Source organism: Lactuca saligna, chromosome 1 (genome assembly GCF_052625555.1).
Source record: "Lactuca saligna cultivar CGN05327 chromosome 1, ASM5262555v1, whole genome shotgun sequence".
NCBI classification, from domain to species: Eukaryota; Viridiplantae; Streptophyta; class Magnoliopsida; order Asterales; family Asteraceae; genus Lactuca; species Lactuca saligna.
The window spans coordinates 52,215,806-52,229,793 of NC_136417.1; the positions used below are offsets into that span (position 1 = coordinate 52,215,806).

Genomic DNA, 13,988 nt, shown 5'->3' on the forward strand with positions numbered 1-13,988 from the left:
TCACCGATAAACATACTAAAAAGGCTCGAACATAAAAGAAATAAATTAATTAATTAATAAAAACGAAACATCCTTATGAAAGATATCTTCATATTAAACATTTATATATAAAAGCATCATTAAAATTTGAGATGAGTGGACAATATCAAAGAAATTTGTATGCTTAAAATTCAATTAAATTTTATGTCCTAATGAATTGGTCATTTTTTGGCTAAATGTAAAGATTTTAAATTCTATATTTTATTTATTTACAGAAAAAACAAAAATATCATCTGAACTACTTTTTATTTTAACAATGATTCATCAAATTAAAATATATCATTATTGTCACTTCCATATATCATACATCTAACACAAACCTACACCTATATTCATATCCACACTCATGTATATACACATAAGTACATGCATACACAAACAATCTCATGCTCATGTCAACCTCGACATCCACATCACCTCTTCTTTACATCTACACCCACACTTACCCATCCATACACCAACCTACCCCATACATACATGACCACCCCTACACCCTACCCTGCTCCCACACTGACCCAGAGAGCTTACAACGCACACACACCACCTTTGTACTCCTACCCCAACCCACACCTATACACACACGCCTACGCAACAAGCTGACACCAACACAAAATCCTATCCACCTCACCGATACACCTACACCTACACACTCGCCCGTGCCCATGCCAAAAATATCACGTAGGTTTAAGTGAGTAAAGTTTAATTAATAAAAGTTTTATCTTTTTTATTAAAAAATATAATATGTTATAGTAAAAACCCATCAAAAGGGTATTTGGTTATATTATATAATTTACTTTCCAATTATTTTGACAAGGGAGTTGATATTCCACGATAATTTTTTTAATCCACTGAAAAATTGATGAATAGATAATTATACACCTTAACCCACTTTCATCTTCATAAGATGTAGATTTGTGTATTTAATGGCGATCTTATTCAATTCGTACATGGTATGCAAATCAACATGTTATTTTGCAGCTAAAGTCAACTGTCATAGTATTCTATTTTCATTGCTTTTATAAATTTTGAATTACTTTGATCCGTAATTTCTAAGTATTAGCATCACATTTAATTTTTCATAGGACTTCTTTGAGTTTTCATATGATTCAAAATGTGAACAAGAGGTGTTGTATTACCACCCAGACAAAGAACCCATATCATTACATGCCTAATAATTATTACTCTTTAGCCAAAGAACACACGATGAACACACAAACACACACAAACATACACATAAATCACTATTGAACACACCCACACATTAGACCATCCACTATACATACGACGAATAAGGGAATCACGAGGACCATCATGAAACACGAACCGATGTCGGTGTACTGGTGACGACCACGATGGAGAGATAGGGGAGGGAGAAAAAGAAGGCTGGGAGACAGAGGTATCGGTCATGGTCCTCCGTTCTCCCAACCATGAACCACCACAATCACAATCCACGACGAGACATTGGGATGGTGTTCACGATCATGGTTCGTGGCCAACTAGACCACGGAGGCCTTCGTCTTGGGTATACCGGACGACCTAATGGTGCACACATACACACCTACAATCATATGTATTTCGATCTTTGAGGAGTTCTGGAAAAAAGAAACAGTAAAATCATTGGTGTTGGTTACTAAATCGAAACAAGAAACCAAAAGCACTGGTGGTGGTCTTTCGCCAAGACGAAACCTGAATTCAAATAAGTTTCAAACAATTATGGTCATATCTGAAAATAATATGATTATGAAATCCAAGAGTCAAATTTTTAATGCACCTTTGAATCCTTACATGGTTAATATTGTGTTTTTACACCAAATTCAACTCATTATTTATGCTCGTCTCTATCTATATTTCGTTTCAGTTATATTGCATTATCGTATTCAAACATGAGTACTTCTTTCTCACCTAGTTCGCTTACTGTTTGAATCGATGAAGATGCAACAGTTGAAGAATTTTCAAAGGAAATTATTGAATCGTTTTGAGTCGGAGATGCAACAAGAAATCATAGCTTTTTTTGAAACTAATTATTTTCTCTCTTCAATATTATAATAAAAGTAAAAATGGGTTGATGGGTATAAGTGTCCAGGCATTAAATTTTCAATGGATTGATTAAAACATTGTGTGGATTGACAAACCTACAAACCAAACAGAAAACAACATTCTTTTGACAAACCTACAAACCAAACATAAAACAAATTTTATTTGATGTCAACCAAACACACAGTAGATTCTAATTCCCTCATATGTAGTCTAGTTCATTTAACAAATTCTATTCTTTCTAAAAAACATTATGTGAACCAAGAGCTCCTAAGACTGACTACAAGGAAACTAACGTGTTATACAAAAATAGACATACCATGGATGTGACTATGATAAACACACTAAGGTGTTGTTTGTTTTTTAACATCTGCAGGTTGCTAGAATAAACTAAAAATCTAATTAAACCGATTTTTTTTAACTTAAAAGAGTTTTTCAATAATTTTATGACTTTATTATAGATAGTTAACAAATATAGATTGATTTTTATGTATCATTGTATAAAAGATGAAAATAAAATACGAATTAACGTATATATTTGATAAAAACCAACAAACTTTAGTCACAAAGATATACATAAACATTGTAATTAAGGATATAATAATTTAACACGTAAATGGGTGGAAAGAAACTTTGATTTTAAATAATTTTTCAAATTTTTTATTTTACCTTTTCAATTAAATCAATTAAAAACTGGCCATAAATATTTATCTTAATAAATGAATGATATTGCATTAAATAATGTTTTATAAAATTTGACACAAAAAAATATAAGACAATATTACGATTTTTTTTCATATCTATAAAAACAGCTTTAATGTCCATTATTATAATTAAATTTTTATTTATAAATTTGTCACATAAATTGTGATTGTATATATGGTCGAACCTTTTTTCTTTAAGTATTGTAACTTTTTTTCCAAATTATTTATCATAGATAAAGTTGGAATGTATCTAAGTTAAAAGAAAAAAAAACAAAAACAAAAAACATATATATATATATATATATATATATATATATATATATATATATATATATATATATATATAGGCTAGAAGATGTCATAAGATTTTGAAGATTTTGATCAACATCTGCACCAAGAAGAGGACAAACAGTTCTTTTTAGGTCTGAAATCTTAAAAAAAAATTAAAAAAAAAAAAACAGTTTACAAAGTCTAATGTATGCACGATGCAAACAGAAAATGTTAAAAAAATTTGCAGACAAAAAAAAAACAAAAACAAAAAACACTATATATATATATATATATATATATATATATATATATATATATATATATATATATATATCGGTTAGAAGATGTCATAAGATGTTTGAAGACTCTGATCAACTACAGAAAGAAGAGGACAAGCAGATCTTTTTAGGTCTGAAATCTTCAAAAAAAAAAATCAGTTTACAAAAATTTTAAAAAAATTTGCCAACAAAAATCAAACTGCAGCTAAGATAAGTTTTAATTTGTGTTGATCTTTTAAGTTATAATCCAAAAACACTTTGTGTAACGCCAAATTCGACTAAACTTAAAAAGACATCAAAAGAGTATCCCTAGCATGCCAAAAATAAAATTTGGAGTTCATATGTGGTCGCGTATCTTATTAACTATGCCATAGTTCGTTGCAACCATTTGTATTCAATGAACCGAAAGTTATTTTATTCACTAACTTCATGGACTACAAGTCGTTGATCCATCGTGACTCATGAATACCAAGTTGTATATATTGCCATCTATCCCTTAACAATATCTTACTTCAATGAGACAAAATGTTTAAGTTGCTATCATTTTTATGTATTCACGATTATTATGATCAAGATTCTATTACCATTTTGCGTGAATTACAATGATATATAGTTTTGATAGAAGCAAGAACAAATCACGGGATGCCAATATGAACGAAACATATAATAGCTAGTCGGTGCAACTGCATCATTTTGAGCCCCATATTTGTTACATATTTCGTGAATTACAATTAATGATACATGAGAATATATATAAAATTTTCATGTTCTAACACGAATCCGGACAAAAAATGGTACGACCACAGAAAAGTTGTTAGTTTAATTACGGTAATTAACCTCACAAGTCACAACATTAAATATATAACAAACAAGAGACGTGGAGACATAGCCTTTGGATACCATTATAAAATCCAAAAAACAAAGATACTAAACATATTATACATCTTAAACATATATATAAGCAACTTAACATATATAAGTCACTTCACACACGACATAACCTTAGATAACAAGTTACTATTAAACCCCAAGAACATAAAGTCAAGAAACAATCACGGAATGCCAATGATAGGCATGAAGGGAATATAATAGCTCGACGGCGCCAACCCCCATTCTCGTGGCAAAGGCAAATCAACGGTCTTGGATGCATCATTCTGGGTCCCACATTTCCCTTCATGGTTTTGTGACAAAGGACATGATGTGTAGAAGCTCAATGGTTGAGATGTAGTGTAGGAGTCGGTTTCATCGACCTTCATGATGTTAGTGACCATGGTCTTTCTTGACACGTAGAGTTGTTTAGGTCCACCCAAGATCTTGGCTTGACAGTTGTTTGAAGGTAGTTGGGTCTCAAAGGCACCATGATCATTGGTTGTAACCATGACCACGTTATCCATTTGGTTGCACTTCACTAGTATCTTTATGCCTAAATGAGCAAGTGAAAAGAAGAAAAAGAGGAGATTGTGACTAGTGAGAAGTGTTGTTCTTTATTGGCTTGTACTTTATACATAAAAACTTGTCTTCGATGTATGTTGTGGCTTGTACTTTGAACAAACACTAACCAATAGGAAAATTATTCATATTCTAAAATGTTATTGATTAAATTTATCATAAAACAAGATGGTTATAAAAGACGAGATGTGACATAAGATATGAACTATAAAACCTGTCGTGTTCTATTATTCCATATAGTACACCATTTGTGTTACATGTCGGGATCGAATAATTTAATTAACAAAGGAACCACATAATTATTGATTCATAAAATTCCTGCTTTTTTTTTTTTTTGTCTTTTTCTTAATTATGAGATTTGTTATGATGATAGGGGTGTTATATACATTAGAAACGCAGATAAATATATAATAATTACCCAAATTTTCTTTTAAAAAGTTGAATGTAGCATGTGATTCTAAAACAAAACCATGTACAACTAAAAAAATACAAATCATACGAAGAATTTTTAAGTTATGAAACCAGACCTGCAAGGTTAGAATCATCAAGACAGTCGAGACACCTCACTGAGTCTTTCAAAAGATGGCATATCGAGAACTCAACCATGGATAGAGCCAATGCAAACAAGAGCATTTGAGCTTGCATCTTCATAGCCATGTCTAAATCAAAACCCAAGATGTAACAATAAAAAGCCAATGTATTTTGAGATATAAGTTTTAATAGATGGATAATAAGGGTGTACAAATATTTATAAGGAAAGGAATATGATCGTAATAAATAAAACAGGGACCCAAAGCCACAAGGGGTGGTTGATTTATAAATGAGGATTCAACCATGAAACCAACAACTTCTTTTAATTCATTATAGGAGTGTCCCAAAAGAACCAAAAAGCAAACCAAAAATTGGAAAAAACCGAAGAATTGAGTTGTTTTGAAAAAAATGATTGTCTCATTTTTGAGATTTTATAAACCGAAATCTTAGGTTATATTTGATTTTGTTGTAAAGAAAACAAAAAGAAAACCCACCAAACCAAAATCTAAAATTATACATTTAATATTAAAATCACTTGGTAACTCACCTTTTAAAATGAATATGAATGGCTACCTATAAGATACGAGGTCTTAAGTTCTAATAAATAATCAATACCCATAAATAAGGGGCGAACCATCTTTAGGGGGCATTGTGCATACACCGACAATTTAAGATATTGTTAGTGTTATGCGATCAGGACCGGTCCAAACGTATGTGAGGCTTAGGGCGAAAAGAAAAAAATATCACTCAAAGACAAATAAAATATACAGTAAAAAAATATCATTTATTATTCGGTATACACGTGTTAAATTATCAATAAAAAGCAAATCAAATTGTTTATCTTTTGAACTAATTTGAGTTTGAACCAACTTTACGTCCTAAAAATCATTTAGGTAATAATTTTTTTAATAATATAAACTAAATAACCCATAAATTTTGGACCCGCTGGAGACGTGAGCTCTGGGCAGTCGTCCGGGTTGCCTACCGTCTGGACCGGCTCTGTATGCGATCAATCTTCTATGTTAAACTTATGGCAGATTGATGTTTTCTGATTAGATTGTGCTACGATAATCCTTATTATAATTTTTTATTATAATTTTTTTTTTATATAAAATAGGTTTATTATTTTTAATTTTATGTTAATTTATTAGCTCGTTTTTGTTTTTTTTTCTTTGGTCATTTTCAACTTATTTTTCATAAAGTGAAAATGACTTATATTTTATTCATATTTAGGCAAAAAAATATTACATTATTGATCAATGAACTTATTATATGTTCAAATGTTACAATTCTAGCCGTTTATCTAAGGATACAACTTACTTTACGTATATGTGATATCTTGGTGGCAAATTAAAACGGAATTAACTTTGTAATATATCTTCTAAAGTTTGATGTTACTTTTAAATTTATTTTTACTACTTTTATACATTATTACAAAGAAGTTTGATTTTGTTGAATCTCCCAAAAGAATAAATATCTACGAATTTGCTATGGGACAGATAACTGCAGAATTTGTTACAGAAAAATAGTTATGAATTTTTCTAAGGAAACAGAGTTATGAAATTTACGATGGAAAAATGACCATGTGATTACGGTTACAATATTTTCCACAGATAAATACATATAAAAATATGGCTATGAAATTTGCTATGAAAATATGACTATGAAATTTACTATGAAAATATGGTTAGGAAATAACATTTAAAAATCCTTTAAAGACTAAAAACATTTTTAATTAAAAGTAAAAGTACCGGAAACCATAAAAACCTTCAAACTAAATAAAACATTTTTTAAAAGTAATATGATGAATAATCATAATTGATATCATGATGTTCTTTCAAAAAAACAATGGATATCATGACACTTATTTATCTAATAAATCCCTAAGTTATTTCAAGTCTAATTAATAACATCTTATATATGTTTGTGTGATTAATATCATTCTCGGTCTTACAATGATGTATGTTTCTCATGTGGGTATATATCAAAATAATACATTTTGATGAAAATTTTAGTAAGTCAGACAATAGTTAGACATCATAAAATCATATATAAAACATCAAATATATTAAACATAACACTTTTTCCATTATAAAACCATGTGTAGGACAACATTTATATTTATATATGTTTATAGAAAAGAAATTACATATATACGAGTATGTATTCTTTTCACCTATATATGAGTATAAATGAATGCAAGATGATCATAATTTATGCAACATTTCATATGCCTTCATACTCTTTTTATTATAAAATCGCTATACTTGTAAAACACATGAATACCACGAATACTACATATTATGATAAATAATATATGATATACGTCACAACAAAGCACATTGTAGTTATTGAATGTATTCATCTCTATAAACATTTGGAATGAAAGAAAATTGAGTATCAAAATAAGCAAATGATAAATAGTTTTATTTACTATTATCAGATAACTCATAATTGATAATAATTGGTTTATCAAAATAAAAAGAAAACTCATTGTTCATTATAAATATCGTTGAATATTTCTGATAAGTTCGATGATTAATTGTATAATACAAAAATGTTATCTAGATGTGAACAAAAGACATAGATAACTAACCTCCTAAGTAGTTTCCCATTTTTAATTTTCCATATAGATGTTACGTATGTTCCAAGTAAGTTGTAACCTAAGATATTCAGTCACAGTGATAACATTTAAACACTTTTAACAAGTTTGTTTTTGTACAATCCTCCTATCAAAATGTAGATGAGAGATGTAGGTATAATATGTTAAAGTTCCATCCCATGTGGCCCTCTAACACGCAAGCGCAGTGAGTGGTGGTTGGCCAACGTGTTGGTCAACTCAATCAGTTTACTTGGCTAGTGCAACTAATGTTGATTCCAACTCTGGATATTCGTAACTTCCTCATACATATTATTTTCAGTCTGATTTTTCTTTCATTGTTTACTACATGAAAATGTCTTTCCAAGGACATATCATACTTGTAATTTACACATCGAGAAGTCATCCATTTTTCGCGCCAAAGTAGATACCTAGTATAAATTTGAACTCTTCCCAAACCTATAAAATTTTCCAAGTCTTTTACATTTCACTAAACTTTTTCCTTATCTTCAATTGGTCATAACTTCCTCACCTGAAGTCTGATTTTCATGAATCCTATATTCATGGAAGTTGGTCATAGGTTGTACAACATACTCTTTGTTACTCTTGGTTGAATGTTTCTTGATTTTGAGTTATTAATATGTGAAGTAGAAATCATTACAATAAAAAATATCTTTGAATGAGTAAGTACTTCTTAATTGGCTGATACCTAAGGTGAAATTGTGTTAGAGACTTTTCTTTTACATGAGATATCATCGAGTAAAAATTTGACACATATTATTTTATGTTTAGACAGAGTGAAAAGAGTTATATGTAAAATAAGGGATCTGTTCGAAAACTTATGCTCTACAACAATAATAATCATAGCTTTTGCTGCCCAAATGGGATAGAAACATCATCAATTCATGAAATCATTTTTAAAAGGAGAAATAAATGCAGGTGCCTGGTGGATACAAGAAAATATGCGACAATGGAAGTGATGGTTGGAGTACAAATATGAAAAGGCCTTTTAGATAGTAATCCAATACCTAGAGCTTGGTTTAACCAGATTAACGCTTATTTCATTAAAAACAATTTCGAAATTTTCCAAGTGAGGATAACTCTTCATTAACAAAATGAAAGGTAATGTTATATTTGTTAACATTTATGTCGATGATTTAATGTTCAATAGCAAGGGTCTAGAAATGTTGTGTGAGTTCAATGTTCCATGATAAAGGAGTTTGATATAACATAAACAATATTTTTTCTAGCAATTGAGGTATTGCAAAAATATGTTGGTATTTTTATATATCAAAAGAAGTATGCATGTGAGGTTCTATGTTGGCTCGGTATGGAGGAACACAACCATGTTAGTAGTCTAATAGTTCAAGGGCGGAAAATTGGTTATGATAAAGGTAGAAAAACAGGGTTTGCTACTCAATTTAAATGAATGATATGTAGTCTAGTGTATCTCATAACTACTCGTCATGAATTCAGGATTTAAGTCTTATCATTTGCTACATGACAAGTCCAGCATGAATACATCTTGTTGTCTCTAAGAGATTCTCTAGATATTTAAAAAGGACTATAAATTGTGGAGTATTTTACAATAAGGATTGGTGTAACGTTCCAAAAATACATTCCAAAAATTTCCTTTAAAACATTGCTAAAACCATATTTATAAAAAACATATCATAAGTCATAACATAATTCAGAGTATTAATTCGAAACATATTCTTGCTATCAGAGTGAAACATCCCAGGCTGGCTAGCTATGGTGTGTGCACTAAGCTTAGTGAGCTCCTCTTTTGAAAACTGGGTACCTAAAACCAAAACTGAAAACTGTAAGCACGAAGCTTAGTGAGCTCCCCCAATCTACCACATACCAAACAATAACATATAAGCACATACTGGGCCTTACCCACTGCATCGGGCCGAAGCCCGAACTAACTAGGGCCTTGCCCCTACATTGGACCCAAATCCGGAAACTGTATCGGGCCGAAGCTCGGACTAACTGGGGCCTTGTCCCCTGCATCGGATCGAAGTCCGGCTAACTACATCGGGCCGAAGCCCGGACTAACTGGGGCCTTGCCCCCTGCATCGGACCAAAGTCCGGAGCTGACTGAACATAGCATAGCAAAAACACATATCAACTAGTATAAACACATATACTGCATACTGCTTCGGACTGGAGTCCGGATCACATAACACAAAACTTGCGTGAATCACAATGACATCAAGCACATTGAACTACTGCATCAGACTGAAGTCCGGAAACTACTGCTAACTAGACGGGTCGGCATTGTGGCCGTAGACCCGTTCCTACTGGATGGAAAACTCACCTGCACTGTTGAACTATGTTGATAACTCTCTGGCTGTTGTCCGACAATTCTATGAACTACTGCTCCACTAGCTCCCCGAGCTACCAATATCAAAATACATATATATCACTTACATCCAAACTGAACTCTAGAAGCAAACTAAGTCCACTCTTGACAAGGTCCAAGTCTTAGTCAAAGTCAACCTTCTTGACTGACTCTACTCGTCGAGTCAACCTGTTGACTCGTTGAATCCTTATACTCAGAAACTCTCACAGTACACCTCAACTCGCCGAGTCACCCCGCCGACTCGTCGAGTTCAACGATCTCCGAGTCACATCCTGACCAACTCACTGAGTCACCACTCAACTCACCGATCTAAGTCTTAACTAGAAAGGTTGAGATTCTAAGGTCCAACTCGTCGAGTCCAAGAACAGACTCGTCGAGTTCACAACAATCTTCAACAGACTCGTCGAGTTGTTCTTCAACTCGTCGAGTTCCTGCCTATCTTCATTCAACTCGTCAAGTCCAAGAACAGACTCGCCGAGTAGCTTCAGTTCTTAATCCATACAGTGGCTTTTCGAGCCATGCAGGGGCTCCAAACTGTAGATCCAACCTTCTAAGGCCCATCCTTCACGTAAAGTTGTAACCTTTACGTGAAACCAAGGAGCTATGGGCTTAAAACCCTCTAGGGATAGGGTTTGAGGCAAGCATGCTTCACCAACACACCAAAGACTGATACTTTATGGGTTTCTAGGCCAAGACAACCCTAGATCCGAAGTTGCAACCTCATATCTGGACTTCTAACTTGAAATTGTTACTTATCATGCCAAAATGGCCCCAAAACCTCAACCAAGAATAGGTCTAGAAGCAACAAAGGAAAGGTAACAACTCATTACCTCCAAGATGTGCCCAAAACTGCAATAGATTCTGGATCTACACTACTTTCTTGATGCAAACTCTTTTGATCTTCAAGTTTCTTCCACTAGAACACCTCTCAAAGCTTCAATATCCTTCCAATGGCCTTATACACACGAGCTAAGGTTTAATGGGCCTCAAAGGGGCTAAGGGAGCTGATGGGAGGACATTAAGTCCTTTAAATAGGGTGCAACCCCGAAGATTAGGGTTTTTCTCATTCCAACACCAACTCGTCGAGTCCAGCTTCCGACTCGGTGAGTTGGTCACTTAATTCGCAACCCAAACCTGTTCCGACTCGGTGAGTAAGTATACCTACTCGTCGAGTCCCTTCTTCAATTTACACTTTTGGCCCTTAACTCAAATTTTAAAATTTGGGATGTTACAATTGGTCTAGCAGTTAGGTGAGCTATACATACAATGTTTATGCTAGGTACATGGAGGATAACAAGAGTACTTTAAACTATATGTTTATGATGTATGGATGAGCAGTAGCATGGAGTTCAAGAAAAAATTAGAGTCAGTTTATCAATCACTGAGGCTAAATTTGTCGAAGTTGTTATGTGTGTTTGTCAGGCTTTATGGATGAGAATGGTTCTAAATGAGATTTAGCATTTACAAAAGGATGGTAATGTGTTAAAGTGTGACTAACACATCAACAATAAAGTTGTCCAAATTTTTAGTTCTACATAGTCATTCCAAGCATATACGAGTGGATATTTCATTTCCTTAGAGTTCTTGATAACGGAGTTGTTGAGCTATTGTACATTGGTACTAAAGATCGACTTTTGGGACTTGATAATTAAACCTCTTAGAGCTTATTCTAAAATTCATAAGGAACTCAATGTATGTAATGTGGCTGAATTGAGCTAAATGTTTATTAAAAAAGTAAGTTCAAAGGAGCAATTCTTGAAATAAGTAATATTGAGTTAAGTTTTGCAGGATGAATTTGAGTTTTAGTTCTTATGCGATTTTCTCGTATATATATTATGGCTATTTAAATCAGTGTTTGATTCAATAAAAGTTAATTGATTCAATAAAAGTTAAACACATAGGGTTTGTGTTCTCTTATTTTCCTCATAAATTAAGGCTTTGGTATCCTTTTTTAAATATATTCTCCTTTCATTTGGCTTCATCGTCACTTCTTTTTTTAGTTTCATTTTCCATGAGTTCTTAAGATCTAGATCTTGGGACTTAAACATTACATGTCTTCATATTAATGCTCCAATATTCAAAGGATTCAATTTTAAATAGTGGAATTTGTGAGTTGTCAAGAATGTTAGATGTTGTTTCTATAGGAGGAAACAAAATCAATACCACAATCTAGAAGAAAATTTGGCTATAATACAAGATTGTTGGAGATTAAATTACAAGAGAACATTAAGGAAGTTGTTGCAATGCTTGAATCTATTGAAAAGGAAATACTGTCTTAAATAGACATTACATTTTTTATGAACAGTTGATGATATTTTTAATCAAATGAAAGAGTCTAACAAGAAACTAGCAACACTACATGGTTACACTTCGTTACATAACTTGTAACGTTACGTATTACACATTAGAATAGGAGTATTTACAACGAAATTATAAAACGTGCAGAGAAATCATTTGAGATACTATACCTAATAAACAAAAAACAAAGGGAAACAATATCCCATTCATAGTTTAACGATAAAAACTCTTACAAATTTGGATTTGTATCTTAATCAGAATTTGGTGGTGTTGATGTTGGTGTGGGTATTGGTATTGTTTTGATTTTTATTAATCTTTTACAATGATAATAATATTAAATAGCAAAAATAAATTAATTGGGAATATAATTAGTTCAAGTTATCAAAACGTCAAATTTGGTGATGTCAACAAATTTAACAAACTTTATTGTATGCTTATCATTTGTCATAAAAAATTGAAATAAAAATTATAATTTATTTTATAGAACCCTATAATACAATTGATTACATCGACACATATTAACCCTAAATATGAAAGTAATTTATGAAAGGGACATGTCCTATCTTTCGACCATTTTGTGGTGCCACCCGTCATTGAAGTTCTCTTTCAGGTAAACCTATAAAAGTTCATAGGATATCCATGTTGACATCCATAATGTTCGGTTTTGATGTTCAAGGTTTCGTAAGTATTATTTATTATTTTATAAATAGACTTATAACAAGTTTGAGTTACTATATATTCTTTGAGATAATATAAACGGAATGTTAGATTAATAATCTTTACTATATATAACTAGTCGTGGTGCTTTGTCATTGCCACAACCCTACACTACATCTTTAATTTCCCATATTCGAGAATGGGGATTCATAGAATTCATTAGATTCAACCGAAGATGGTTGAATAATGTACTTTTCAGTAGGATAGATATACTCCAACACTAAAAACTTTACTCTAAAAAAATAAAATAATTCATTTTTTGTCACCAATGTTTTAAATAAATGGTTTGTTTATTCTTCGTTTCAACATTTCATGATATAAGCTAGAATTCTCGTCACCCTCCATCCCCAAGTAATTTATGATTTTTGAGCTACATCCATAACTTCTCCAAAGTAAGAACATATCAATTTTATTCAATTCTTTATTTCCCCATGTAAATTCTTTAAAAAAAATCATTAAAACTATATGCGGTTGTTTGACAAAAGAAAGAATCAGACCTATCTAAACAATTTGGGACCTCATTAAAGTAGTTGAATGTAAAAAATGTCATCTGAATTCTCTTTATTCAAACCATAAGAGAAAGCCAGAGAACTTTCTTCTTTCATGCCTCTTCTTGTGCATAAACATTAATACAAGTCGTAGGATTTTTACATTTACTACGTAATCCTTCAACCACGACATAATGTTCCGTACATGGTACGCTT

At 31.9% G+C, this 13,988-nt stretch overlaps 1 protein-coding gene across 1 annotated transcript; it reads right to left on the reverse strand.

Annotated features, from left to right (window-relative positions):
• Positions 1-4,187: 4,187 nt before the first annotated feature.
• Positions 4,188-5,505, reverse strand: LOC145036140 (Pollen Ole e 1 allergen and extensin family protein). The gene is made up of 2 exons (XM_078984617.1): positions 5,302-5,505; positions 4,188-4,748 (listed from the first exon to the last, which is right to left on the reverse strand). The coding sequence occupies exons 1-2, from the start codon at positions 5,429-5,431 to the stop codon at positions 4,378-4,380; spliced, it is 501 nt and encodes a 166-aa protein (XP_078840743.1). The 5' UTR covers positions 5,432-5,505; the 3' UTR covers positions 4,188-4,377.
• Positions 5,506-13,988: the final 8,483 nt, after the last annotated feature.